General features: G+C 44.4%; 8 protein-coding genes across 8 annotated transcripts; 6 read left to right on the top strand and 2 right to left on the bottom strand.

Moving 5' to 3' along the window:
- Window positions 1–2,081: 2,081 nt before the first annotated feature.
- Window positions 2,082–2,716, top strand: Bfra_000955 (uncharacterized protein; the record flags this gene model as incomplete). The annotated part of the gene is made up of 2 exons (XM_037331397.1): window positions 2,082–2,134; window positions 2,497–2,716. 2 exons carry the CDS (start codon window positions 2,082–2,084, stop codon window positions 2,714–2,716), a joined length of 273 nt encoding a protein of 90 aa, XP_037197730.1.
- Window positions 2,717–7,511: 4,795 nt separating this feature from the next.
- On the bottom strand, window positions 7,512–9,574 carry Bfra_000954 (putative palmitoyltransferase erf2 protein; the record flags this gene model as incomplete). The annotated part of the gene is made up of 2 exons (XM_037331396.1): window positions 7,512–8,303; window positions 8,369–9,574. The coding sequence occupies 2 exons, from the start codon at window positions 9,572–9,574 to the stop codon at window positions 7,512–7,514; spliced, it is 1,998 nt and encodes a 665-aa protein (XP_037197729.1).
- A 961-nt stretch (window positions 9,575–10,535) lies between these two features.
- On the top strand, window positions 10,536–11,367 carry Bfra_000953 (uncharacterized protein). Its single transcript, XM_037331395.1, has 4 exons — window positions 10,536–10,667; window positions 10,767–10,818; window positions 10,874–11,079; window positions 11,215–11,367. Exons 1-4 carry the CDS (start codon window positions 10,557–10,559, stop codon window positions 11,257–11,259), a joined length of 414 nt encoding a protein of 137 aa, XP_037197728.1. The 5' UTR covers window positions 10,536–10,556; the 3' UTR covers window positions 11,260–11,367.
- Window positions 11,368–12,061: 694 nt separating this feature from the next.
- Window positions 12,062–15,159, top strand: Bfra_000952 (putative dolichyl-phosphate-mannose-protein mannosyltransferase protein; the record flags this gene model as incomplete). The annotated part of the gene is made up of 5 exons (XM_037331394.1): window positions 12,062–12,297; window positions 12,361–12,650; window positions 12,704–12,987; window positions 13,036–14,502; window positions 14,575–15,159. The coding sequence occupies 5 exons, from the start codon at window positions 12,062–12,064 to the stop codon at window positions 15,157–15,159; spliced, it is 2,862 nt and encodes a 953-aa protein (XP_037197727.1).
- A 1,892-nt stretch (window positions 15,160–17,051) lies between these two features.
- Bfra_000951 (putative lysophospholipase 1 protein) lies at window positions 17,052–18,970 on the top strand (the record flags this gene model as incomplete). Its single annotated transcript, XM_037331393.1, has 4 exons — window positions 17,052–17,240; window positions 17,379–17,426; window positions 17,477–17,521; window positions 17,633–18,970. The coding sequence occupies 4 exons, from the start codon at window positions 17,052–17,054 to the stop codon at window positions 18,968–18,970; spliced, it is 1,620 nt and encodes a 539-aa protein (XP_037197726.1).
- A 610-nt stretch (window positions 18,971–19,580) lies between these two features.
- Bfra_000950 (putative dienelactone hydrolase family protein) lies at window positions 19,581–21,321 on the top strand (the record flags this gene model as incomplete). Its single annotated transcript, XM_037331392.1, is given in 7 exon segments — window positions 19,581–19,689; window positions 19,746–19,914; window positions 19,972–20,116; window positions 20,186–20,505; window positions 20,654–20,696; window positions 20,716–21,066; window positions 21,229–21,321. The coding sequence occupies 7 exon segments, from the start codon at window positions 19,581–19,583 to the stop codon at window positions 21,319–21,321; spliced, it is 1,230 nt and encodes a 409-aa protein (XP_037197725.1).
- Window positions 21,322–22,638: 1,317 nt separating this feature from the next.
- Bfra_000949 (putative gnat family acetyltransferase protein) lies at window positions 22,639–23,644 on the top strand (the record flags this gene model as incomplete). The annotated part of the gene is made up of 3 exons (XM_037331391.1): window positions 22,639–22,715; window positions 22,777–23,271; window positions 23,347–23,644. 3 exons carry the CDS (start codon window positions 22,639–22,641, stop codon window positions 23,642–23,644), a joined length of 870 nt encoding a protein of 289 aa, XP_037197724.1.
- Window positions 23,645–23,985: 341 nt separating this feature from the next.
- On the bottom strand, window positions 23,986–24,638 carry Bfra_000948 (putative plac8 family protein; the record flags this gene model as incomplete). The annotated part of the gene is made up of 3 exons (XM_037331390.1): window positions 23,986–24,243; window positions 24,296–24,396; window positions 24,461–24,638. The coding sequence occupies 3 exons, from the start codon at window positions 24,636–24,638 to the stop codon at window positions 23,986–23,988; spliced, it is 537 nt and encodes a 178-aa protein (XP_037197723.1).
- Between the last annotated feature and the right edge of the window lie 427 nt (window positions 24,639–25,065).

Genomic DNA, 25,065 nt, shown 5'->3' with positions numbered 1-25,065 from the left:
TGACTCGAAACATAAAATCTTGATGAAGTTGCATAAAAGTGATGTAAGTGGGTGATGAGGGAGTATATAACGAGAAAAGCTTCTAGAACAGACCATACACCGAATCTAGACTTTCAGCTGAAGACAGTATAGAGTCACGATTCATGAATGATGGAGGGAATTTGCACGGCCAAGGATAGATACTCGAATTGTACCATATTGGAAACAATCGACAAGTGATCAACTTCCTGCCTCATCATTGTCATTATTGCCATTGACGTTATTGACGAATGACTTGTTCGATGACATAGTGAATCTGGCGAGCTCTAACCCATACAGAGTGTAAAGGAAGGATACCCAACCTCGAGGATAAAAGCGCAAAAGAAAAGAAAAGAATCCCTGGAGGACATCTCGGGGTGTATTATTATACCCTGTCGATCGAAACCCAGCCGACAAGCATGCAGAAAACCAGGGAGAAATATCGTAGACATGCTTTCGCATTTGGCTAGAGTGCGAGACCCACATTGCCTAAAAGGGGGAGATTGGTGATCTTTATGGGTCGGCAGTGGGCGAGCTAGCCTGCTAAAGGTGTAGATGATGGACAGAGCAGCGTGATCGATCATGCACTTCATGGTGTGGATAGATGAGAAAAGGTACGTAGGTGGAGTGAGCAGGGGAAGCACAGATCCATACCAAGGATTGAAGAGAGATTCGATTGATTCGAATCGTTCGAGAAGGGAAAGAGAAGCAAGAAGAAGGAGCATTTGGAAACAAAAGAAGATCAAGGGGGTAAAAATGAAAGAAAGAAAAAAAGAAGTTAAGAATAGTATATCGCAGAGTCAGTAGAGCACGAAGACCCATCGCAATCCCCGTTCACATGGCCCCATGTTTGTGAATTGAATGAGGGAATTCGGATCCACCGCCGTACCGGAAGTCGGAATTCGGTGAGCGTGAGATGGATCGATCCCAATAAAGATATACGCAAGAGGTTTTAGAAGCACAAAGAAGAAGCATCAAGGCGTGCGTAATTGCCACGATTGAGTTTGCTTTTTGGATCGGGCCGGGGTTTGTAGGGGAAGGGGGAGGAGAAGGAACGAAGAAGGAAAAAGAAAAACAGGTGAGAGAGTAGGAGAAACAAGAAACAGAGGGTGAGAGAGAGGGAGAGAGAAAAGAGAAACATGGCAGGAGAGATGTGCAACACTAAAGTTTGAGTGCCGTACAAACACCCACCGTATCTTTCTTTAGCAAGTACCCAGTACATTGGATACAACGGTCGCGGAATGGGAGAGGACGGGAGCCGGGTTTGGTTCTAACTTGTAAGGCTTGCTTACTTTGGGCTTTGGCCGCGGATTGTGGTGCCGGACAGGGGAGATCCTGAGAGTAAATTGCATATTTCCCTTTTATAGTAAAGTGTACCAGAATTCAATTTTTAGACTGTTGGCTGAATATCTCTCCTATCTGGAAATAGAGAATCTTATGTCATCCGACTCTTGGTGATGTGTAGGAGTATATTATCAGTTGTGTGTGTGTTGCAAAATGTAAGATGTAAGATGTAAGATGTGACATGGAAGTCAGATGGATTTGTCCATTTGGCCGTTAATCACGCCGGGGAACTCTGGATGAAAGCCATTTTGATGCAGGAACCAAAAGTAATCGCATTGTAGAAAGGGGAAATGTACGAATGAGGGTGTGTGACGTCGATGCCATTTTCATAGGAGAGTAAAAACGTGGTAAACCTTGTCATGTAGGGATTTACTTCATCACGACGGTAGCACTGCACTGCATATTGTGATGTTGGTAGATGGTAAAAATGGTAGGCTGTGTTTTGCGATTACAATTGTTTTGGTGTCGACCTGCATCAAACATGCTGTGTCATTGTTCGGTGAGCAACCTTTCTGAATTTTCAGGAACTGCTGAACTCCGGATGGGATGGGATGGGCCTCAATAATTGCATGTATCATCACGGCGGTGATAGTGTTGAGGAAAAGAAATGAATATCAAATCTTGGTTCAGTTGCATGCGAAGTGCAGATTCATGAGTTAGCATACGAGGGAGGGCATGGCATACTTCTCACCGAGATGATCGCCAGTATGATCACCAATATGAATGCGTATCACAATAATCCCCCAAATACGATGCAGCTGGGAGAGAGGTCGTAATCTTCATGAATCATGATACCTTCCTTTTTTTCTTCTGTGCCTTTTTTTTCGATGCATTCCAAGGCGGCCTGCGAAAGATACTTGCTGACATGGAGGCTACACAGAAAAGTAGTTCTGCGGATATGCACAGCAGATGGTGGTTGAACTGACAGACAGGTCGTGATACTTGGGAGATCTCATTGATAGCCCGCCCCCACGGAGCACCATAGGACCATAAGGCGGGAAGGAGATCGGGTTGCTTTGTCTAACATTAGGCTATGCTCTGCTCTGCTCTGCTCTGCTATGCGATGCGATGTGATGCTACTCGTATGCAATGTTGTGTGGTACACGTTAGGTTACAGTAGCAATGGAATGACAGTAAGAATTGCCCGATCTTCCTCGGTGTCGGTGTCGGAGGATACGAGGAAGTATGGTATGAGTACTGCCGCAAAAGCAAAGAAACCCCCGGCCGACAAGAAAAGTGTCCATGGATTTTCCACAGAGGGCCAGATCGGATGGCTTCATGTTCATCAATGCGGACCAGCGGTACTATAGACGCACTGTGGACCCTCAGAATTGGAATCGTACAGAGAAGATAAAGTAATCAACCCTTGACAAGGAACCTGGAACGCGACAAGGAAACGAATGGATGAAGGGATGAAGGGTCTAGAAAGCCAAAATGCGAAACATTCATCGATCAACCCAAATTTTGTTAGAGACGATTGAAGATTATTGGACAATGAAGATCCAACATGGATCCAAACATGATTTGATTGATTGATTTGATTGATATTCTCGTTTGCTCACCCTCCGTCAAAACAGACACCAAATATGAAATGTCCCAGTCACAATCATAACCACAACCACAACCACATTCCCAGTCCCAGTCCCAGTCCATCAGTTCCAGTCCATCAGTTCCAGTCCATCAGTTCCAGTCCATCAGTTCCAGTCCCCCCCCCAGTCCCAATCCCCCAGTCACGGGCTGACGCATCTGGATTAGATGCTTTTTCTTTTACCATCTACAGAGTAGGTACCGTAGTTTTGAGAGATTAGTTTGATAGATTTCTAATCCACTGTACTACCCCGTAGATTTTCATGTTTCTAGAACAAATTTCTAAAGAATCTATTTAAATGATTCCTAATTTGGATACTGTGGGATTTCCCCAATAAACTGGGTGAGACTTGGTTTCGTTTTCTGATTCCGGTATCCTCTTTTCTACTTTGGGATATTGTCTTGGAGACCGTGGGGTTCTTTCAATGGCTCTTTGGTCAGTGTGTGCTCAAGATTAGCTATAGTTAGTTACAACTTACGAGTAAGTCCTCTCTTCTATCTGGGTCCTATTCCATCTAATCCATGAATTCTGTCCCATCCAGATCAAACAAATGACTCTACCATGCATTTCGGCCCTTGCACACTAGATTCGTTGCACTTCCTTTTCCGTAAACGTTGTACCTTATGCCTGATATCATCATCCCAAGGCTGCAGGTATACGGTACTTTCATTGCGAAGCTAATAGTACGGTACTTCGGACCCCTTCCATAGTGTGCATACTCCCTACTCCCTAGAACCCTGGCTCAGAATGAAGAGTCAGAGCAGGCGCCTTTTTGTGGCTATAATTCGAACTGATGGTTACCAACAAACATGGGGCGAACCGTGGCAAATGGAGCTGAGTGAGAATAATGATAGGTTAAGAGACGCCCTCTACCCTTGTCAAAGTCACTCTCCCCTTGGATAGGCGTCAGGCAGTTAGTCGCTAAGATGTCAAAAAAGTACCCAGGTTCATAATCTGGGACCTCTTTGAGTAGTTACAGTTAGTCAGGTTGCAAGGTTCCAGATATTCCTAGAGATTCACATTTTGGGAACCTTTTTCATACGTTTCTCAACGCCGAGCCTGTAAGGTTTCTCCCAGCTTTGACTACCTCAGTCATACTTATGACGATGCTGAGTTATTGTACTATCTGGGCCTGGAAATGGGAAAGGCAGCCTGGATGGCCTCCTTGTAATCTTCTCCCTATCTGAACATAGACACCGATCTACCATGGGGCTCTCAGCCACTATCCAAGCATGGCCCTATGCAGGTGTTTTGCATCTCGTTGCTATGTATAATAATATAATTGTGATATCTTCAGAAAAGACTTATATACATTAAGCTCCAGATACTTAAACCCCCAGACCCTCTCCCCAATTCGTTTTTGTTTCAGCATTTCCAACTGCATCAAATATCAGATATAAACATCCTCCATCCCAACACACTTTCAAAGTTATCACTTTACATTTCAAACTCATCTCATATTCAATATCATCGAACAACATACATAAAACACTCTCCAACACTCAACTACCAAGCATCAACACCAACCAACACCAACAACCAACTACCTCCACCAAAAATGTCTACCGAATCCTTCCAGATCACCAGTATGTGGAATTCCTTGTTCATGAGATCCTTCTTCGGCAGTTATGGCTTACAGGATTCTCCATTCTATCTATACATGTGATGGTTGCTAATCGTTGCTTCACAGACTCCATCATGGCATTCAGAAGCCACCCAAGAGACAACGATGATGATGACCACTAAATACCTCATTATCTCTCTTGCCCGGTGTATCTACCATGGACTGAATGTTAGTATATCCTCATTTTACTTTCTCTTCTCCCCCCAATCAATCTGGTACTTTGGACAATTTCCCAATGCAGACAATTGAGTACGAAAGTTTCGGATCGTCAAGACGAGGCTGGAACTTTGAGCAAGTGCAAAAAGGTCTCAGACTCAAAGCCCCTGGTCTTTTATTAGATTCTTAGTGGCCCTGAGTAGATGAAAGCTGCAAGATGTTGCAAGGTCGGAATATGCAGCCGAGGCGGTACACTGCGTCACAGTACTTCTTAGCACTTCTTGTCGGAGTACTCTTCTACTGTGTTCAGATAAGCGACCCTTATCACATTCATCAGCCACTTCACTACAAGCAAGTCACAGATGCCCTTTTTTGCAATTGATTGTATGATTGATTGCATTGTCATCTGTTGCCCCGAAATGCCCTCTTTGCCCCAAAATGCTCTTCCCACTTCATTCTTCTAGAAAAAGAATAAGTAAACAGGGCGAAATGGGGCATACGGGGCATACGGAACATCAGGAACACAAGGGGACAAGTGTCAAAGAAGCAGAAACTCAAAAGCAACAAATATTAATTTTGAAGATCTGGAAAAACAAATTAAACTAATTAAAATCTTATCAATAGATAATCCCGAACTTCACCATGTAGTCAACAATCTCAAAGCCCCCCCCTCAAATTTCGATCACGAGTACAACATCAAATTAAAGATCGTATTAGATATACACCAGGCATTATTACCTCACCGACCTCCCCGACCTCACCCCCACACCGAAACGAAACGCAACGATATCAGATTCGCAAAACCAAAAAAATCCCTACTTCCAATAGCCATAGCCCATTTTCAGCCTTGCTCTCGCGACCGAAGTCTTCAATTCTCTCATTTTCACCATCGATATCCCTCCCGTCAGGTTCCCCCTCAGCCCCTCCAGATGGATTGTCTATCTGCACCGCAGACGAACTCAGCACGTACCGAGTACCAAAAATCCACAGCACAATAAACTCCCTGGAGTGGCTCAGCACATCAACATCACATCATCCAAACGTTCAGCCCGGACCATGAGACTTAGGCTGCCCTCTCTCCATGCAACTCTCACCAGTCTTCTCACATCCTCGCTTTCCCCCGATGGAGAATAGAAAGGAGAGTGTCATCATTACTCACGATGCATCGCCGTTTAATTCTCCACCATGCCCAAGATCATGTACGACGGCACATGAAGAATTTCGCGGATGCATTTAGAGATGACTCTTTCCTCGAAATAGACGAGCTGGATCCCTGGGGCTGACATTCTCTCTTGGACCCCGTACTTTTCGTCCTCCAACACTATGGTCAGGACACGATGAATGTATCAACGTTATTTTCCTTTGGGCGTTTTTGATTGGGAACACTGGGACTTATTTATTGTAATCATCTTTTCTGGAGTCATTCGGCAGCGAGCGAGCGAGTCGTTTTTTAAAAATAATTTCCTTACACCATCCCCTTTTCCTTTGTTTGTTTGGGTACATCAGGAGCTTGGAAAGACGGATAAACGGTTATAGAATTGGTGGGATATGGACATGGATATGGATAGCGACTCTTACAACGTTAGCTCTCGCGAGCGCCCTCAAAACTGATTTTGGGTGGAGTATTTTCTCACTCTTTTATCTCACGACGATTCCTTTTCGCTATGTCTTATTAGTTTCCTCCCAAACGAAGAGTCGCAAGATCAGATGGGAGGATTTATGTATTTATAATAGACATTCCTATCTTGTTATTGTAATGCCTTGAGGCATTACTGTACATCAATCAAAATCATGTTAATTACATACACCGAATGATCGAATTGTGTTTGAACTCTGGCGAGTGATTTTTTACCTCTGCGCGGTGCTAAGAGCATGGAGCGCCAGCCCCTTCATGGTCTCGCCAAATTTCGTGGGGATGGAAAGGCCTAATTTCTCCTCGCATGACAACCGGAATCTCTTCGAATGTGATGCATTAGACCGAATGACTTTCTTACACACAATCTAATCACATGGTTTAGCACGATTGACTTAAGCACCGTTCACTTAGCGCCCTTCATGCCATCACCACGCACTCCATTACCATGTGAATTCTACCTCCACCTCCAATGTACCAAAGGAAGCTCAAGCTTCTTTCTCAAAAACATCAGACCGCAAACTACCCAGGCTCACCTATACCTATCTAGGCACTTATCAAAGACAACAGGACATCTCATCCTTATGATCACAAGTCGAAGGTCGGACAGCCTATGCTGATAGTACCTGGGTATGTAGAGCTTATTTACTGACTGTTTCACCTCACTGTGCCGTTGCACTTTTTTTTTATAAGAATAAAAATACCAAGTAGAAAAGAACTATATCTCGTGGCGTCTTATCAGGAAAAGATGATATCGAAAAAGGTAAATCTTCATGTCATGGAGTAAATTAAGTATATTTATCTAATATGATAATCAAGGCCGTCTCGAGATATTTGCTATTTCTCTTTTTGTCCATCTCTTATCTCATCTCCTTCCTATAAGAAAGTAAAATGTACTACAACCTCCAACTTTCATCAAATACTCTCCTCTCATCCCTATCGTCGGCCACCACCAGCAGTGACTGCGATTCGATGATTCATGTGTATTATCCTCTCTTCTGCTCACCTCGTATATTCTTCAAAAATAATACAATATTAAGTACAAGTATGATCCCACCATGGTAACATAAAAATGCAAGGAAAATAGGTATCTAGCGTCAGTGCAAAAGTCAAAAAGTGTTCCCTTCCAAAACACCCAGCAAAACTCCTCAAGTCGTCCGTCTCAAAGATGTAGGTCCTTGAAACCCTTCCCCTTCCGTATTATGAACATTTTGCATTTCCATATTGTTTCCTCCATCCTGAAATTCTTTATTAATAGGCGCCGTTCGTTTTCCCCTTCGCTCGCCAAATCTTTGATCGCCTTCTTCGTATTTCCGTTTGAAGTTTAAGTAAGTTGGAGGTCGGGGTCGACAAAGTACAGCAATCCAGTTACTGACAAAACTTCCCTGGGTAAATGGTCGATGGCGATCTTTCTTAATGAATTTGTGTGAATTGAGATATTCTCTTGTTGTCTCACCTCGACCCATGAGGAAGAAATGATATACCATCAGTGCGGCTGGGTATGGTGTAGCGAGGAGGCCATAAATGAACATTGCAAAGGGGACTCTCCAATGACTTAGCGAGGCACCGAATGAAATATCTTGTTGATGCCCGTAAACAATAATCTGGGCAATACTCGCACCCAGGAGATATGTCCCCAGAAGTGTACCCGAAGTTACAAATACGAAAAAGTAACGGTAGTTTCGACGTCCGACACAATTGTTTAACCAGACACAATGATGATCCTGTGTCTCAATACAATTATCACAGACTCGGCAATGGTGTCCTCTAGGTGGTCGCCAAATGTTACAAGTCTTGCAGTATTTCGTAGGCACTTCCATTGCATTTGTGTTAGATTGGGCCGATTTGATCATAGTCCAATCATTTTGGGCTGGCGCCAGTCGAAGAGGATCTTCATCCTCCTCTGCTGGAGGCATTGGGTGTAAATTTCGAGGTAAAATCTACGAATATTAGCTTTGATCAGATAAATCTTGCAGGCGTTGAAAGCGTGCTTGCAAGTACTCACTCCGGGATCAGATACAGAAGCATGTATGAAAGAGGACATGCAAATGTAGAAAATGTAGGCGTACAAAATAGGTACCGCAGGAGAAACATGGTGCCATAAAAACGGGGCTGAGAACACAAAAAACAGGATTGATGGAACTACAACAAACAATCCCGTGGCAATGTTGATGGGTCTGTGCCGAGTATTTTGCAGCCTACCTCCCCAGCAAAATACTGTGTTACCAGTGAAATATTGATGGTTTTTACCAAGATTCGGAGTCTGCATGTTCTTGTTTTGCGCGTCCACTGGAGTGAATCCTGGTGAAGAAGCAGCAGACGAGAGCTTTTCGCGACCTTGATTGCTACGACTCGGACTGGGGCTTCCAACAGGCCCATCGTTTCTTGTAGGCATCAAAAAGTTGGAATGAAATGACCGTGGAGATTTGGGAGTCGAAGTGCCGTTTTTGTAACCTTTATCAATGTTCAGATTCAGCCCTTTCGTATTCGCTGGACCTTTCTGCAAGGGGCGGACACTATCTGCGAAGCTTCCAGCTGCATGGCCATGCGTAGGACTTGTGTTTGCGGTACCTCTATCCACTGTTCCTAGCTCTGTCACTTCGGTACCTCGAGATGGTGGCGGAGGTAAATCTGCATCTTCGGTAATGATTTGCTGAGGTATAGTAATATTCGAATGTACGCTCTGCCTCACACTACCTCCATCCAAAGACCCATCTTCACCAAACCCTTGCTGTATAAGTGTAACTGGTCGAGATCCTCCACGTTGCGCTTGGAGCCTTTGAGAACTCATGGGGCGGAAGAAAGCATGGGCACTTAAAGATGGTACGTGAGTCTTGCTTGTAGAGCTTGGAGGTCGTCCTGATGTGCTCCCTCGTTGCGCCATTATTCCTGGAATATAGCCTCTTCGAGCTGGGGCAGCTTGTCCAAATGTTCCTCTGGAAGAAACAGCCGTGACTCCTGTGCCTGGCCTTGAGGTTCCATCTCCAGTCTGTATGCTATGACGCTGGCTTAGTCGTTGGCTATGCGAAACTGGGCCGGAAAAGGTATCTGTGTTATCTCCATCTTCGGAAGCTATATCGGTCATTCGCGATGACAAAACGCTCGCTCCATCTCCTATTTCTGAAGGCGCAAGATGTGGGTTGGGAAAGGTGTGATTGTCGTTATCTGTGGAATGAAGGAATTTGGACGAAGAATTGTCCCGGGAAGTCATTTCGTATATCAAAATCGATCCTCCAAAAGAATTCTTCTATCTCTCATGTCAACACGAATAATGGTAGTCGGTCGCACAATAATAGAAGTGAAGGTCGTGGGCCGTGTGCCAGTTCGAACGTTGGCGAGAAGCGCTTCAAGAATTAATTTTATTAAATATCTACTCTGCCTGTGTGTGATGGTATTGAGGATTATAAAAAGGTGGATTCCGAGATAAAAGTACTGGGTAGGGAACAAAAAGGTAAAAGAGGTTAATTTTAAGGAGAGTGAGAATTGGATCTTAAGTTTAGATCTTAATAGTAGGGTTCAAGCATTACATACTGCAGTGTAAAGGACTAAAGTGAGGCGTGAAGAAGAAAATAATTAAAGTTACAATTTACAAGGAGTGTAGAGTGCGGGAGTAGAATGCTCTCGAGTTGGTGTAAGTGTACGTAGACAGGCTCGAGACAGGTCAACACCTAAATAACGCACGGGAGCAGAAGAAGAGGAAGAAGGTTTGTAATACCGGCCGCCGTTATGTTGTTTTGGGAAAGAGAGGGGTCCAAGCGTTGGGCGAGAGGGAGAGTGAAGTCTGCTTTTGCTTTGAAGCTTGAGCAGTGGGAAATGGCTGATATCAATTGGGAAATGAAGATTCATGGACAATTGGAAAAAGGGTGAGGGGGATGTGATTTATAAGATTGAATGTTTACCTACCTAGGAACCTATGAAGCCATCCTAGTAGCCAGCTCATTAGAACATTCTCTCTATCATTTCTCGGCAAGGAAATAGAAACATTCACTCCCAACAAGCTTCAATTGTAGAAAACTTGTTGCATTGGGGACCTCCACCAATCAAACATTGCATATTCTCGACCATCAGCACGTGACATTGGTGACATAATCCGTGAACATCTTCCGCCAAAACATCTTGGAAATCGCATCGTACCATTTCTAGGATAGATTATTGCTCACCCGCGATACAACATCAAACCCACTACTTTCAAAATGTCCGCACAAGCAGCAGCAAGAGTCGGCGCACAAGCAGCCAAGTCTGCGGCCAAATCTGCAGATGGCCATGTTCTTAACAAGGGCGCAAAGAGAGATCCCGAACTCTACGTGAGTGAAACTACAAAACGCGTCTGGCTTTACTGTAGTCCTATTTGTTCTCCGCTGTAGATGTACCCCGAAGATTTGACTGATCCACATTTTGCGCAGGTTCTCTTCGGTGTCATGGCCGGTGCCTTTGGTTTGGCCGGCTACTACTTCGGTGAGATCATTTTCTTCGACCGGTACTGAGCATTTCAATTGACTTATGTTATTAGGTGGTAAACCCACTTCAGCTACCTCAGAAGCTAAAGTAAACATCGCTCCTGGTACCATGCCATGGCAGACTGAGAGCTCCAAAGGCGATGCTGCCAGACAGGACTTCAAATACCAATATCACCCAGCCGGTGACCCAAGAAACCCACCAAAGGACGCACCTAGCGCATTGCACAGCGTCATTGTTCCCAATGTCAACTTGCCAAAGGTAGGTTCCTTTCCCCCCATGTATCCAGCTCACAGAACACCAAGGGTTGCATACTCCTGTTCATATACGTGTGCCATGGCCGGAGTCTCCTAGGTCCTTGTATGCTCTATATCTATACTAACATACTGTCTCCAGGAGCTACACGAGAAATACAACAAGTGGGGTAAGGACGGATATTAGATCAGAGGAACAAACACAGATTGTGGTGGGGGTGATTGCAAGACTAGACAGAGTTGTACATAAGCGGAAGAGGTTATTTGATGCATTGAACTCTCATTGTTAGACTTGGGGACAACTTTCTGAATTGCGCAATCGCTTAAATGGAACTTTCGTGAAATGTCAAAATCTTTTCTGAGCAATTCGTTCGTAGACAACTAACACACAATCCTATGTCCCATGCCTATCGATGATCAGTAAAATTCATGGTTGCGAAGATTGTTACATCAAGCATTCACATCACTAGGGATACACCTGGGTGTAATATATAAAGTTCAGCCTTACGAAGAAGTTCCACCAAATGTTTTACAATAGCTTTGGCACCAAGTGTAAGGATTTTCCAAAGTACTTCTTGGTAGATATGTATGTACTGAAGCTAGTTGTTGTTTTTTTGAAAAAGCGCATTCATCTTATGGGAACTCACATGTTCGAAATTAGACAAATTGTAAGATTGGAAAGGCTGAGGCTGAAAATTTGATTGATTGATTGGTGAAGTTTATTAATAGAAAAGGCTACACTCGCGTCACTCTAAACCATACCTGGCCCTTTCCAAAAAGTTCCCCCTTACGACTTACTTCCCAATATTAACAGGCGACTTGTCCTTCAACCTCGATGCCGTACTTTTAGTCCTCTACCATTCATTTTTCTTTACACTCTTTCCGGCAATACAATCAATTCGAGCTTGCTGGTTTAATTCTTTGGGAATTTGGGCTTCTAGAAGCTCCTTGGATTTATAGAGCTTCTCGATTTTCATCTGAAGTGCACCATGGCACGTACTGGAAAATCCGTGCACGCAGATGTCGCAAAGGGCTCGAGGAGCCCTTCAAGGCAACCTGTTACCAAGAAATCAACAGATTATACCTCTGAAGGGGTTAAAGATCAAGATGTCTTCCTCCTCCCTGGCTCCGACTTTCAGGTCATGATCGTCCTGACATTATTGGGTGCTGTCGTCAGACTTTTCCGCATCTACCAACCAAGCAGTGTGGTGTTTGATGAAGTCCAGTAAGTTGTCATGGTGCAATTGGTTTTTGACCCTAGAATAAGCACTTACATTTATTATTATAGCTTTGGTGGTTTCGCCTCGAAATACATAAAGGGTAGATTCTTTATGGACGTACATCCTCCTTTGGCTAAACTATTGATTACACTTGCGGGATACTTGGCTGGATTTGATGGAGAATTTGACTTCAAAGATATCGGAAAGGATTATGTCGAGCCAGGTGTACCATATGTTGCTATGCGATTATTGCCAGCTATCTGCGGAATCCTCTTGGTTCCTACCATGTTCTTAACTCTCAAGGCCGCAGGTTGCAGAACCATGACATCTGCTATGGGAGCTGGATTCATTATATTTGGTGAGTCAAGTTCTGGAGCATCATGCTTTCAAGAGCTAGGCTAACATTTTCAGAAAATGGATTACTTACCCAAGCACGTCTAATTCTCCTCGACTCTCCTCTCATGATCATGACAGCCACGACAGCGCTTGCATTCACATCTTTCACAAATCAACATGAACAAGGACCTACGAAAGCGTTTGGACTGAGCTGGTGGTTTTGGTTGGTTATGACGGGTTTTGGTTTGGGAGCCACCGCCAGTGTCAAATGGGTTGGACTTTTCACAATTGCTTGGGTCGGTAGTCTTACTGTATTGCAACTGTGGGTTTTGCTTGGAGATGCAAAAACTGTCACACCGGTAAGAGCCCTTCATTCTAACGAATTTGTCAAATATTGACAAGTACAGCGCATTTTCGCCAAGCACTTTGTAGCACGAATCTTTTGTCTCATTATCATTCCCCTCACATTTTATATGGCCATGTTTGGTATCCACTTCTTATGTCTGGTTAATCCAGGAGACGGGGATGGATTCATGAGTTCCGAGTTTCAAGCAACTCTTAACTCGAAGTCCATGCAAGATGTTCCCGTAGATGTTGCTTTTGGAAGTCGAGTTAGCATCAGGCATCACAACACCCAAGGAGGATATCTACACTCGCACAATCTTATGTATCCAACTGGTAGCAAGCAACAGCAGATCACATTGTACCCCCACAAAGACGAGAACAATATCTGGCTCTTGGAGAACCAGACTCAACCACTTGATATCAACGGACAGCCAATCAACGGATCATTGGCTTGGGATGCTTTACCTGAACCAAAGCTTATTCAAGACGGTGATGTCCTCAAGCTATACCATCAACCTACACATCGTCGCCTCCATTCTCATGATGTTCGACCGCCAGTTACCGAGGCAGATTGGCAAAACGAGGTGTCCGCTTATGGCTACGAAGGATTCGAAGGCGATGCTAACGACTTCTTCCGTGTCGAGATCATCAAGAAAATGTCCGACGGGGAATTGGCCAAGACTCGCTTACGAACAATTCAGACCAAGTTTAGACTTGTTCATATTATGACTGGCTGTGTTTTGTTCTCACACAAAGTCAAGCTTCCTGAGTGGGCGTCAGAGCAGCAAGAAGTCACATGTGCTAAGGGAGGAACTCTTCCCAACAGTATTTGGTATGTTGAGCAAAATGAACATCCTCAACTTGGAGCAGACGCGGAGAAAGTCAACTACAGAAATCCGGGTTTCTTTGGCAAATTCTGGGAGCTCAACAAAGTCATGTGGCACACAAATGCTGGGTTGGTTGAATCCCATGCTTGGGACTCTCGTCCTGATTCTTGGCCTATTCTCAGACGTGGTATTAATTTCTGGGGCAAAGACAATCGTCAAATTTACCTCATTGGTAACCCTGTAATTTGGTGGAGCTCGACATTGGCTGTTGTTTTGTTCGTAGCCTTTAAAGGACTTGCCGTTCTCCGTTGGCAAAGAGGGTTCAGAGATTACGATAACCCAGTTTTCAAGCGATTCGACTACGAAATTGGAACATCTGTTCTTGGATGGGCTTTCCATTATTTCCCATTCTACCTGATGCAGCGTCAACTTTTCCTTCACCACTACTTCCCTGCACTTTATTTCGCCATCATCGCGTTGTGTCAGACTTTTGACTTTATCACTGCCCGTGTTCCTGGTATCGGTTTGCGTGAACGTCCTTTCATTGGAAGGATTGGCGCGGTCATCTTCCTAACCCTTAGCATTGTTGTTTTTGCTCTCTACTCTCCATTGGCATACGGCAATCCATGGACACAATCAGCCTGCAAACAAGTCAAACTTTTCGAAAAGTGGGACTGGGACTGCAATACTTTCTTGAATGATGTAAGTTTTATTTTATTTTAGTCACGACTATTTCTAGTTTGTCACATTGAGAACATGCGCTAATCCTCTTAGTACTCTGATTATGCAACTCAATCAATCAATGCGAATGCCGACGTCCACAAGACAGACTCGCCATTGATCCCAACCAATGCTGCTGAAATCCCAGCACAGGCTGGGGCTGGCGAGCAGAAACCCCTTGTAGAACAAGAGAACGTCTCAGGAGCACCAGAAGGGAAACCAGAAGGCTTGGTCTCTCCACCGCCAGCTGCCCCTGTCGCTAGTCATAGCATTGTTTCCCGCGAGGAGAAGGTTGAATATAGAGATCAAGATGGCAATATCCTTGATCCCGAGGCGGTAAAGTCTCTCGAAGGAAAAGTCAGCTTCAAGACCAGATATGAAACCAGAACTCGCATGGTGGATGCTCAAGGCAATGAGATCAACCCACCTGAGGATGACGCGGTTGGAGTCGCACCACCTCATCCAGACGTTGAAGGTTCTGACCCTCAAACTGTCGGCAAAGCAGAGCCAGATGCCCAGGAAAAGCCAATGGCACAACGTGACGTGCAAGCTGATGAGAGCAAGGAGCAAAGCATTGAGAAATCTGATGGCGGAGCTGCTAAACCTGCTAGTGAAGGGAACGAGGCGACTGCAGTTTAGGGTTTTCATTTCTTTTGTTATGTCTAGAAACTACAGGAGACAGCACGGAAAATATTCGGCCCAATGGCCCTTGTAACATAGAACACATGTGACAGCAATTCTATTAATCTAAAATGAGAAAATTGTGCACTACCTTCCAAAAATTATTTGAAATCGTGACATCGTGATATCGTGATCTCGTTCATAAACAAGGTTCGACCTGATTGAAATAGGCTACTAGTACCAAATAATCTATGCATGCTGATATGTCAGGCCCATTTCTGCAAGAGGCAGATTGAAGGCACATTTCTCTGCATTGCGACTTTGCAAGCTGGCCAGTTTTCGGATTTAACATCCTTAAAAAGAAGAAAAGCTACATCAAACCGGGGGCCAATCCCACTTTCATGAATGGGGGGGGACTACAGTCTACAGTATATACTAATTGTCCTCTTTAGCTTACCATTGTTTCCACCAATTGACAGAGGGATTGTTGAAGGAGATGGTTGCACAGCAAGCGACGAGTATTGTAACCAGTGAATTTCTATTTCTTTCAATAGTTTCACGAGTACACAGACACTTCTATGAGGGAACACCGATGCCAAGTTATGGCTGGCTGTAATGCTGTATTTATGTTGATCTTTGGTATTTCTTCGGAGACTTTCAAGACCCAGCTGAACAAATACCGGCATCCCCGTACCCCGACTCAATCTTGTGGCCTCCCCTGTACGCACCTAATCACGTAGTAATATCGCTCGCAACTTTATTTATTTTTTCGGTCAAAGTACTTCGTATACGGAGTAGTACTCAGGCACCTGGGCACCTAGTAGGTAGTTGCACGCACGTGTTGCAGATTACGATATGCACGATTACAACATAAATGCCGAGGGACTTTCTAGAATTTTATTTGACTCTTGAAGGCTTCTCTAGTCATACTCAAGCTACCTAGTCCTACTTCACATGTAAACTCAAAATGATCGGACTGCACTACATCCGTTACGTTTGAATCATTCAAGCGATGGAGCTAGCCGTGGAGTAATCGATCCGCACGGAACTGTACTGTCGCGTTACTCGCGTAGAATTAGAATCCGTCTGATCGGTTGCGGTTGTCCCTTGACTTCCAGGTTGTTACAGTGCCGACAGCAAGCAGCCAGCCTACTTTGGTTTTCTTTTACTTCAAGTTTCTTCAGCCATCGGAAATGTGTCCCAAAATGTGTAGGGAAGTATGTCGAGCTTCCTAATTCGGATTTTGAATTCGTACCCAGGTCACCTTACGCGTAAAAGTCCTCCGGACTCACGAGCCTTTCGCTTTTGCTAGAGCACTTTCACACACGTGTGATCCCTTACTGGCCACAAAGTCCACGTTCGCACAACGTCGTGATTGCCCCTGGTCAATTTCGAATTGACCATTCATATAGTCCAAATGTCACTGCGTCAAAAATGTGTGATGGTAACCTCGATTTATTGGGGCGTTTGCTATTCAATCCACCAGCCTGCCGCCGATCCTATCTACACCGAGACTCATGGACCTGAAAGGTATTCTAGTGACCGTTTGGAAGACCCAAATTTGGATTTTTGTACACCCACTCATGAACAGACCAGATGTTGCACTAAACCCCCCCTTCCCCCAACTTTATTAAACTGGGCCATATATAGAGTATGTCTATCTATCATCAAAAGCTAGGTCGATCATTCAGGTACAAATAAGCACGCCTCCCTTCTGAATATCCGCCAATCTTCATGCAGTCGATCGGTTGCTGATTGCCATTCACATCATATCCTATCTGGGTTCGGTGATTCAAGGAGGCTTTTCTTTTCTCTTCGTTCTTTATTACACTCCGAGTTCCCCTTTCTGGGTTCCAATATCTCATTCTACTTTTTCAAAACAACATTCGATTTGGGATCCCAAAGCAACAATGGTTTGGTCAATATCCTCGTTGCTTGGGTTTTTGACGGGGAGTAGCGTAGTTAGCGCTTCCTACGCGCCCACATCTGTGACATGCCCTTCAGGGGTATCACTTGTTAGACCTGCAGATGGTCTTTCAGACAATGAGGAATCCTATAGAGTATCGAGAAAAGCTATTGCGGATGTCGCTTTGAAAACGGTACGGAATATCATTGTCTTTTTGATTCACCTAAGCCTAGCCCCGGTTCCACTTGCTATGTTTTAGGCGAGAGGAAATTACGAGTCCCTATTTCTTTCTCTTGGCTTGGAATTAAACTTTGACTGATTATGTGTATAGTGGCTGGAAAAAACGAACTCAGGATTTGGTACCGCTGATTTGCCAACGGTATGTATATCTGTCTCAGACTCATTTCTGCGGTAACTAACATTATTCAGATTGCACTTACCCACAGTGGTGGGGGCTACCGATCTCTCTTGTCGGTCAGTAATTTCTATTAAAAGACATTCTTTACAACTGCAGCGTTCCATGCGTCGTCGAAATATCTCCCAGACCATCTTTCCCAAGCAGTCCAATACTAACTATTCCAAAAGAGCGCCGGTGTAGTTCAAGGTCTTGATGCACGGGACAGTGATGTTTCTACTAGCGGTCTCTACCAAGCTATCACATATCAAGCAGGTCTTTCAGGTGGATCATGGTTTCTTTCATCTCTTGCCGGAAACAACTATCCAACAGTCTCGTGGTTGCGAGATAATCTCTGGGAAACGGCGTTCCAAGAATCACTCTTCGACCCTGATGGATTACTATTCGTAGTAGCGTACGCCAAAATTGTCGGAGAACTTCTTGAAAAAGATGCAGCAGGCTTCCACACTACTCTCACTGATCCATGGGGAAGACTTTTGAGCTATCAATTGCTCGCAAATGATGGTGAATCAACCACTTTCTCATCGGTCGCCACACTTTCCAATTTTACCTCACATGCAGTCCCATTTCCAATCATTACCAGTAGGGGAGTGAAGACATGGCTAGGCCAATGCGAGCCCGGTCCTAATGCTACAATGTATGAGTTCTCTCCATATGAATTTGGTTCCTGGGATGCCGACGTGTCTGCTTTCACGCCAACTGAATATCTTGGCACTACTCTGAAAAATGGTGTGCCAACTGGGACATGTACCACGAATTACGATAACTTGGGCTATATCCTAGGAACCTCAAGTAGTCTGTTCAACGAGGCGTGTCTCAGCGTTCCAGCACCTGTCAATGGTTCTTCAAACGCATTTGAAGGTATCTCTGCATTTCTTGACGGCGTGCATGAGGTAACCACCGAAGATTTATATGCTATCTATAAAAATCCCTTCTACGGATACGACTCATCCACGGGCGTGGTTAACTCTGCAAACAATGTTCCGGCCCAGGACACATTAAGTTTGGTCGATGGTGGAGAAGCCTTGCAAAACAACCCCATCTTCCCGTTCCTGCAGCCAGACAGAAACATATCTGCCATTATTGTGAATGATAACAGTGCAGACGATGTAACCAACTGGCCCAACGGATCCGAAATTCTTACCACGTACGTACAATCTCTGTCAGCCGGTCTCACGCGCATGCCAGTCATTCCTTCCGTCGAGACTTTTGTCGCCGAGGGCTACAATAAGCGAGCCACATTTTTTGGCTGTGGCGATACAAGCAAAATAACAATCGTCTACCTCCCAAATGCACCATACACATTCGCTAGCAATGTCTCGACTTCCCAATTGATTTATCCAGCAGCCACTTCCGCGGGAGTCATTGCAAATGGTGTGGAAGTTGCAACTCAGGGCAATGATGCCGAATGGCCTACTTGCTTAGGTTGTGCGTTTATGGAGAAGACTGGCCAAGCCCTTCCAAGCGATTGTACAGCTTGTTTCACAAAGTATTGTTATTACAGTTGAGATTGTTGATACCCTTATTGAAATTTTGATGTTGAGAAAGCTGGACTTTGTATATAGCATGTTGTTGGAGTAGCGTGGGAAAAGGGGAGAATGATTTATATTCCATATCTCTGTATTTGAAGCTATGTAGCTCGGTATCAAGAGAGATATAGATCTTTGTAATATCTATCATGAATTAGATACTCATTTTGTCCATCTTCCGATCGCTCAATTGAGTATCATCTTGCTGTCTTCCGTCCCGATCTTTTTTCCCCTGGGGTTTCGCCATTGTACCTCCTCGACAGCAACGTGAACTGTGACTATGATTCGTCTGGAAAAAGGAACTAGGCAGTGATCTACCGAAACTAATCAATGGAATACCGACAGAGGGTACAAATGTTAAAGTTCTCAACGCAGGTGGCTTCGTCGTTCCCCCCACCTTTGTCCCTCACACTTCAGTCTTACTCACCACGTCGATACCTTCATGTCAGCATAAACTCCACCTCGACAATGTTGTACGTACGAGCTATCCTGTGATTCCAATCGCGAGTAACTTGTAAATTTAAGGCGATAGACGGCAATTTCCATTAAATACATCTTTGTTTCTTCCATTCCCGTTCATTAAATAACCATGCAATCAATCAACGGCCACAGCGCCGCATGCTGCAATATCCCACCGGTCGTTTCAAAAGGATACACTCCTAAAGGTACCTATGAAGCCATTGGTGGTCTTAAAACTTGTGAGTGTCGCTTCGATTCAACAGGAATACACTACAGCTATTGATGAACCCCAAAGATGTTTCTGGGCCGCCATCTGCGAAGAAAGCCATACTGATCATCTACGATATTTTCGGATACTATCCACAAACCATTCAAGGAGCAGATGTTCTAGCTCAAGGATCGGGGGAGGAGTGTCAAGTTTTCATGCCGGATTTCTTTGAAGGACAACCGGCGAAGATTGAATGGTGAGTGGGCTTTGGTGTTTGCCATTGTAGAAATAGGAATGTTGATGGGATTTTGAGGTATCCACCTGTGACTGACGAGCAAATGAAATCACTCATGGATTGGTTCGCTCCGAGGAAACCAAATATTGCGATTGAGAGAATTCCGAGTATTCTGAAGGATATTGAAGAGAAATATGGAGAGAAGAGCTGGGGTGCCGTGGGAGTATGTTTCTTCTTTCGCTATCATCTCAGAATTTCCTTGATACAATCAAGAACTAACTCAACTATATAGTACTGCTGGGGTGGAAAAGTCATCGCCATAACATCCGGTCCAGATAGTCCATGGAAAGTATCAGCTCAGCTGCATCCCGGTATGATGGATGTAGAAGACGCGGGGAAGATTACGATTCCCCACGTGGTATTAGCATCGGAGGAAGAAAGGAAAGATATGGATGCTTATGAGAAAGAGTTGAAGGTGGAGAAATATGTTGAGACGTTTGAGGATCAGGTACATGGATTTTTGAGCGCGAGAGCGGATGTGGAGGATGAGGTGAAGAGGAGGGAATATGAGAGGGCTTATGGGGTTTTGGTGGAGTGGTTTGGAAAGTTTTTGTGATTGTCGTCGGATGTATATTAGTCTAATGGACAGGCCGGGACGAGGAGCCTGAAAGCGGGCCTAAATAGCTTGAAGTTTAGGTTGAGGAATAGTTTATAGAAAAATGCTTCTTAGTTCTGGTAAATCAAAATAGAGAAGAACAAGCTCACCGGGAGTAACTTCAAGAGAAAAACGACCGTGCACTAGCGTCATTCTAAAATCCTCAGTCCCTCCATTGCGATGTCAGTCCACTCCACTCCAAGAACGCAATAACGAGCAATTTGGTCAGCGGATACCTCTCAACATATCAAATCCACCTCAGAATCAACAAGATGATACCCTCGACCATGTTTCTTCGCACAGCGCGCATGGTTTTCCCGGCTTTTGCACGAGTTCAAAGTACACAATTGGCTGGCGCAAGATGTTTTGCTTCGATGCAGATGGCGAAGAGACCAACATTGGCTTTGATGGAGAAGGTGAAGGAGAGTGCGAGTTTGGGCGCGAGTGGAAAGGGGGCAGAACAAGTTAGAGGCATGAAGGTTAGGAGTTCGGTGAAGAAGTTGTGTGAGGGGTGCAAGGTATGTTTTGTGTTTATTTCTGGGGGACGAGACTTTGGAGTTGTGCGGGGATTGGGAGAGGTGGAATTCAACAAGACAGCGAAGAAATTGCTTGGAGATTTTTCCTAGGTTTTGCGACTCTGAGGGACCAGATACATGGATGCTAACATGGTAACATTACAGAGTGTCAGAAGAAAGGGTGGAAAGTCAGGGAAAGGACATGTTTATATTATTTGTTCGTTGAATCCTAAGCACAAGCAGAGGCAAGGAAAATAGATGATTGAAATCATACGGGATGCGAAATACCAAGTTGAAGAGCAGAGAATGAGAAACTTCGAACGGCTACGTTGCCGAATTGCGGGTTGCGCACCATCATGAAGATTTTGTGCTTTTGACAAAAGAGTTCGAGGTGTGAGATGTACGATACATGTATCGCTCTGTATGAAGAGTACGCACTAGATACTGGGTATGGCGTTGAGGGAAATAGTAGATATGTTGGCAGAGAAAAGAATCACCTCCGCACATACACGATCAGAAAAGAATATAAACAGATAAAATCCCCAAGCCAGGCAAATGGATATACAGGACCTTTTGAGAATTTATATGCTTTTTTTCGCCCAGAATAGAAGTTTGCCTGCGCCATCTACAAACCTCAATGATTATTTTCCAATACCCCGTACTCCATAGCTACTCCATACCAATGCATGTATATATACAACCTTTTCCCCACCATAAATCACTTTCCCACAATTCAGATGATACATCATATCCCAGTAATATATCTTTCCATTCCCTCCCACTGCGTTTTACCTGTACCAATCAAGTACTTGATCTGGCTCTACATCCCCATGCATTTGTTAGCTCTCATTGCCACTCCACATTGACTCCTACCCTCCGATTTTCCCAATCTCAAGACTCAACACCTCCCCCAACGAAACAAAAAGAAACCAAACCCACCAGATCCGTCACTCCCCTATTCCTCTCAAAATCATCCCTCACAAACCTCCTCGTCTCTTCCCTAGACCCCGCATCAGGAATCCGTCGACAATCCCGGAGAATCCGTCTATAGAGTGAAATAGCCTTGGATCTCTGGAGAAACTATCTTTTTATTAAACTCCACTCCTTTTCTTATATCTGTATAGAAATAGGACATACATGATCCAGTGACACGGTAGGACCGAGTTTACTCGATGGCCGTCGGGGTTTGGCGGATGAATGGGAACGAATTGTGCGTGTGATGTTGCTGAGACGAATATAGGTTCGTAATGGGGGAGTGCGCATTTTGTGTTGATATACTAGGGTTCGAGTATATGGTGAGAATTTGAGGGAATGTAGGGGTTGAGATGTAAATTTGTGGAAAGAATGGAAAGAAAGGATGATCATTAGATGAAGATGGATAGATAGATGGTGGGGCGGGGCGGACTTTCGCGTCGCGGGGCAGATTGTCTAGAACTTCTAGACGCGCTTGCTGGAGAGTGAAATAAGAAACGAGTTTATCGCCTAGAGGAATTATGTTGCAATGGAGTTTTGATTCTTGATCTTAGACATAATATCAAAATTGTCAATTTTTGCGGATATTCAAAAAGAGCAAAAATGTCTACTTCGGATTCCATCGCCATCGCGTGCGCGAAATCTCTCGAGGACTTTGAACGTGACTACATGCCCCCTCGGTATATTTTCTCCTCTCTTTATCATTTTACCGTCAAGTGTTGGATTTCTGACATCTGGTAGATCTTCATATGCGCTCTATAGTACGTCACCTAAATCTGAAGATGAAGCGGTGAAATCTTATAAACTAGGTTTGTATAAACCTAGTACGCTACGTCGGGAAGATTTAACGGCTTGTTTGGAGTTGGTTGAGATGACATCGGGGAAGCATTATCGGGAGAGTAAAGGGGGGTGGAATGGGAGGAGGAAGAGGAGGGAAATGGAGTTGTGGGATTTGAGGTATTTGGTTGTGAGGGAGGTGGATCTCGGGATTTGTGAGGGAGAGGGAGAGGGAGAGTGGCAGGACGATGAGGATGAGAATGGGGGTGAGAATGGAGAGGGAGAGGAAAATCTTGGAGATTCAGAGGAAGTGAAAGAGGAGATAATAGTGGAAGAACGTGGAGAGGGAGGAGAAGGAGAGGGAGGAATCAAGGGATTTATGAGTTTCATGCCTACGTTTGAGGATGGCATCAAAGTGGTTTATCTTTATGAGATACATCTAATGGATGAATTACGCGGGTTCGTCTCGCTCCTTCCAATGCTTATATGTTCTCTACAATATCTCCATCCAATAAGATACTAATACCCTCACAGCACAGGCCTAGGCACCCATCTCATGTCCCTCCTTACTAACATTGCGCGCGCCATTCCTGGCGTCGAAAAAACAATGTTAACATGTTACACGGCTAATGAAGTGGCGTTGAAGTTTTATAGGAAGCTTGGCTATGAGAAGGATGAGTATAGTCCGGAGCCGAAGAGGTTGAAAGGGGGGAAGGTGCTGGAGAGTGATTATGTTATTTTGAGTAAGAGAGTTGAGAGGACGGGGGGTGAGGTAGAAGGTAAAGAGGAGGAGGAAGAGGTTGGAAAGGGTAAGAGGAAGAGGGGAGTTTGAGCGAAGGGGTGAAAAAGGTTGTGGAGGAGGAGAGGGGTGTGGATTGATGTTATGGCGTTTAGGATTGTAGTCTGGGATGGGAATTGATACCATGAAGAGCGTGCTAGTGATTGCGGAATATTAGATGTACGCTCAACATTGAGAGAATTAGTAACAGATTCAGATGGGCATCATCGTATTCCTCCTTATGTGTTTTCAATTCAAGTATATCATTCATTTTTTGGACTGAAATTGAAATTGAAATTATTATAAGGTGTTAGACTATGAGCGTTTTCAATGCATTATTTCATTTGAGCGATTTGGTATCCCAACTTTGCCGTCCTGCTAGAGCTCCTCTATCATCAATCTGTTTGTGCCATCACCATTGGTTCCGTCCTCTGATACCCCTGTAGAAAAACATCACTACCCTGATTCCTCATGATAACCTCCTTCTCCTGTTGCATCAGAACACAACAATGGCAACACCAACTCAAAGCTATATCCTTAATCTCTCCCTCTCCTGCTTTTCCAATCCCATATTCCGTTCGAATTTGGCGTCGTTGAAGAACGGTCAATATGGCTCCTAGACCGCACCATTGAGCACCCGCCCATATAAAACACTATCAGAAGTCAGCTTGTATGAAACTAACCATTTGCCATATAACGACATACGTCATTATTAAATCGTGAATAACCCATGAGATTGGGATCTTTGTTGATACGATGTTGAGTCTTGCCGTAAACAAAACACGGGCAAAAGAACGCTTTGAGACCTGAGGGTTCGAGAGTATTAGCTTGGTTGGAACAGTCAGAAGTGCGGGATTGGAGGTTAAGTACAAAGTGAGCTTGGGGAGAAGCAATTCCAGATACTATTTGACCATTCTGACTGCTCAACGACGTCAGGGCTAGAATAGCTCGATTGTGGCGGTTTTTGCTCCTGGGATTGTTGGTCTTGTGGAATAGCAAGTGGTTGTTGTTCCATCGTCGGCTCCAGTTGTATAATTTTCTCTGCCATTGTGTTTGAAGGTATATGTGCTTTAGAACAAAGTGCTCGGAATACCACTGGGAATTATTGCGAGGAAATATTTAACAGGAAATAAAGAAAATCAAATAAAGAAATCTATTCAAAAGTGTTTGCGTCGACGATGGTAGGAAATGCAGGTGACCTAAGTGCTGAAAACGAAATGAAATATATAATGCGATTTAGATCGACCACATGTGAACACACCAAAATCTCAACGTTTTCTTGGCAAGATTAGAATGTCTTAGAAAGTTGAGAATGTGGCGCCGTCTTTTTCGTTTGAGACTAAATATTTCCTGCGAAAACGTGAGACCTGGCCGTTCAGATACCGTCGCTTTTGGGTAGCACCTCAAAGACGAGATGTTCATGCGCAATAGGACTGCGCCGAACGAATCAAGATCACTAAGATTGTCACAGCACC

The sequence above is a fragment of the Botrytis fragariae genome (genome assembly GCF_013461495.1).
Source record: "Botrytis fragariae strain BVB16 chromosome Unknown tig00000001, whole genome shotgun sequence".
NCBI classification, from domain to species: Eukaryota; Fungi; Ascomycota; class Leotiomycetes; order Helotiales; family Sclerotiniaceae; genus Botrytis; species Botrytis fragariae.
Note: the sequence above shows the minus strand (reverse complement) of the source record. Positions and strands in the feature narration are given on the sequence as shown.

What these genes read in the sequence shown, in the direction of transcription:
- Bfra_000953 (XM_037331395.1), top strand. Translation starts at nt 10,557, where the DNA reads ATGTCCGCACAAGCAGCAGCAAGAGTCGGCGCACAAGCAGCCAAGTCT. An exon ending in AGAGAGATCCCGAACTCTAC is followed by an intron (nt 10,668 to 10,766) that starts GTGAGTGAAACT and finishes CATTTTGCGCAG; the next exon opens with GTTCTCTTCGGTGTCATGGC. An exon ending in CCAATGTCAACTTGCCAAAG is followed by an intron (nt 11,080 to 11,214) that starts GTAGGTTCCTTT and finishes TACTGTCTCCAG; the next exon opens with GAGCTACACGAGAAATACAA.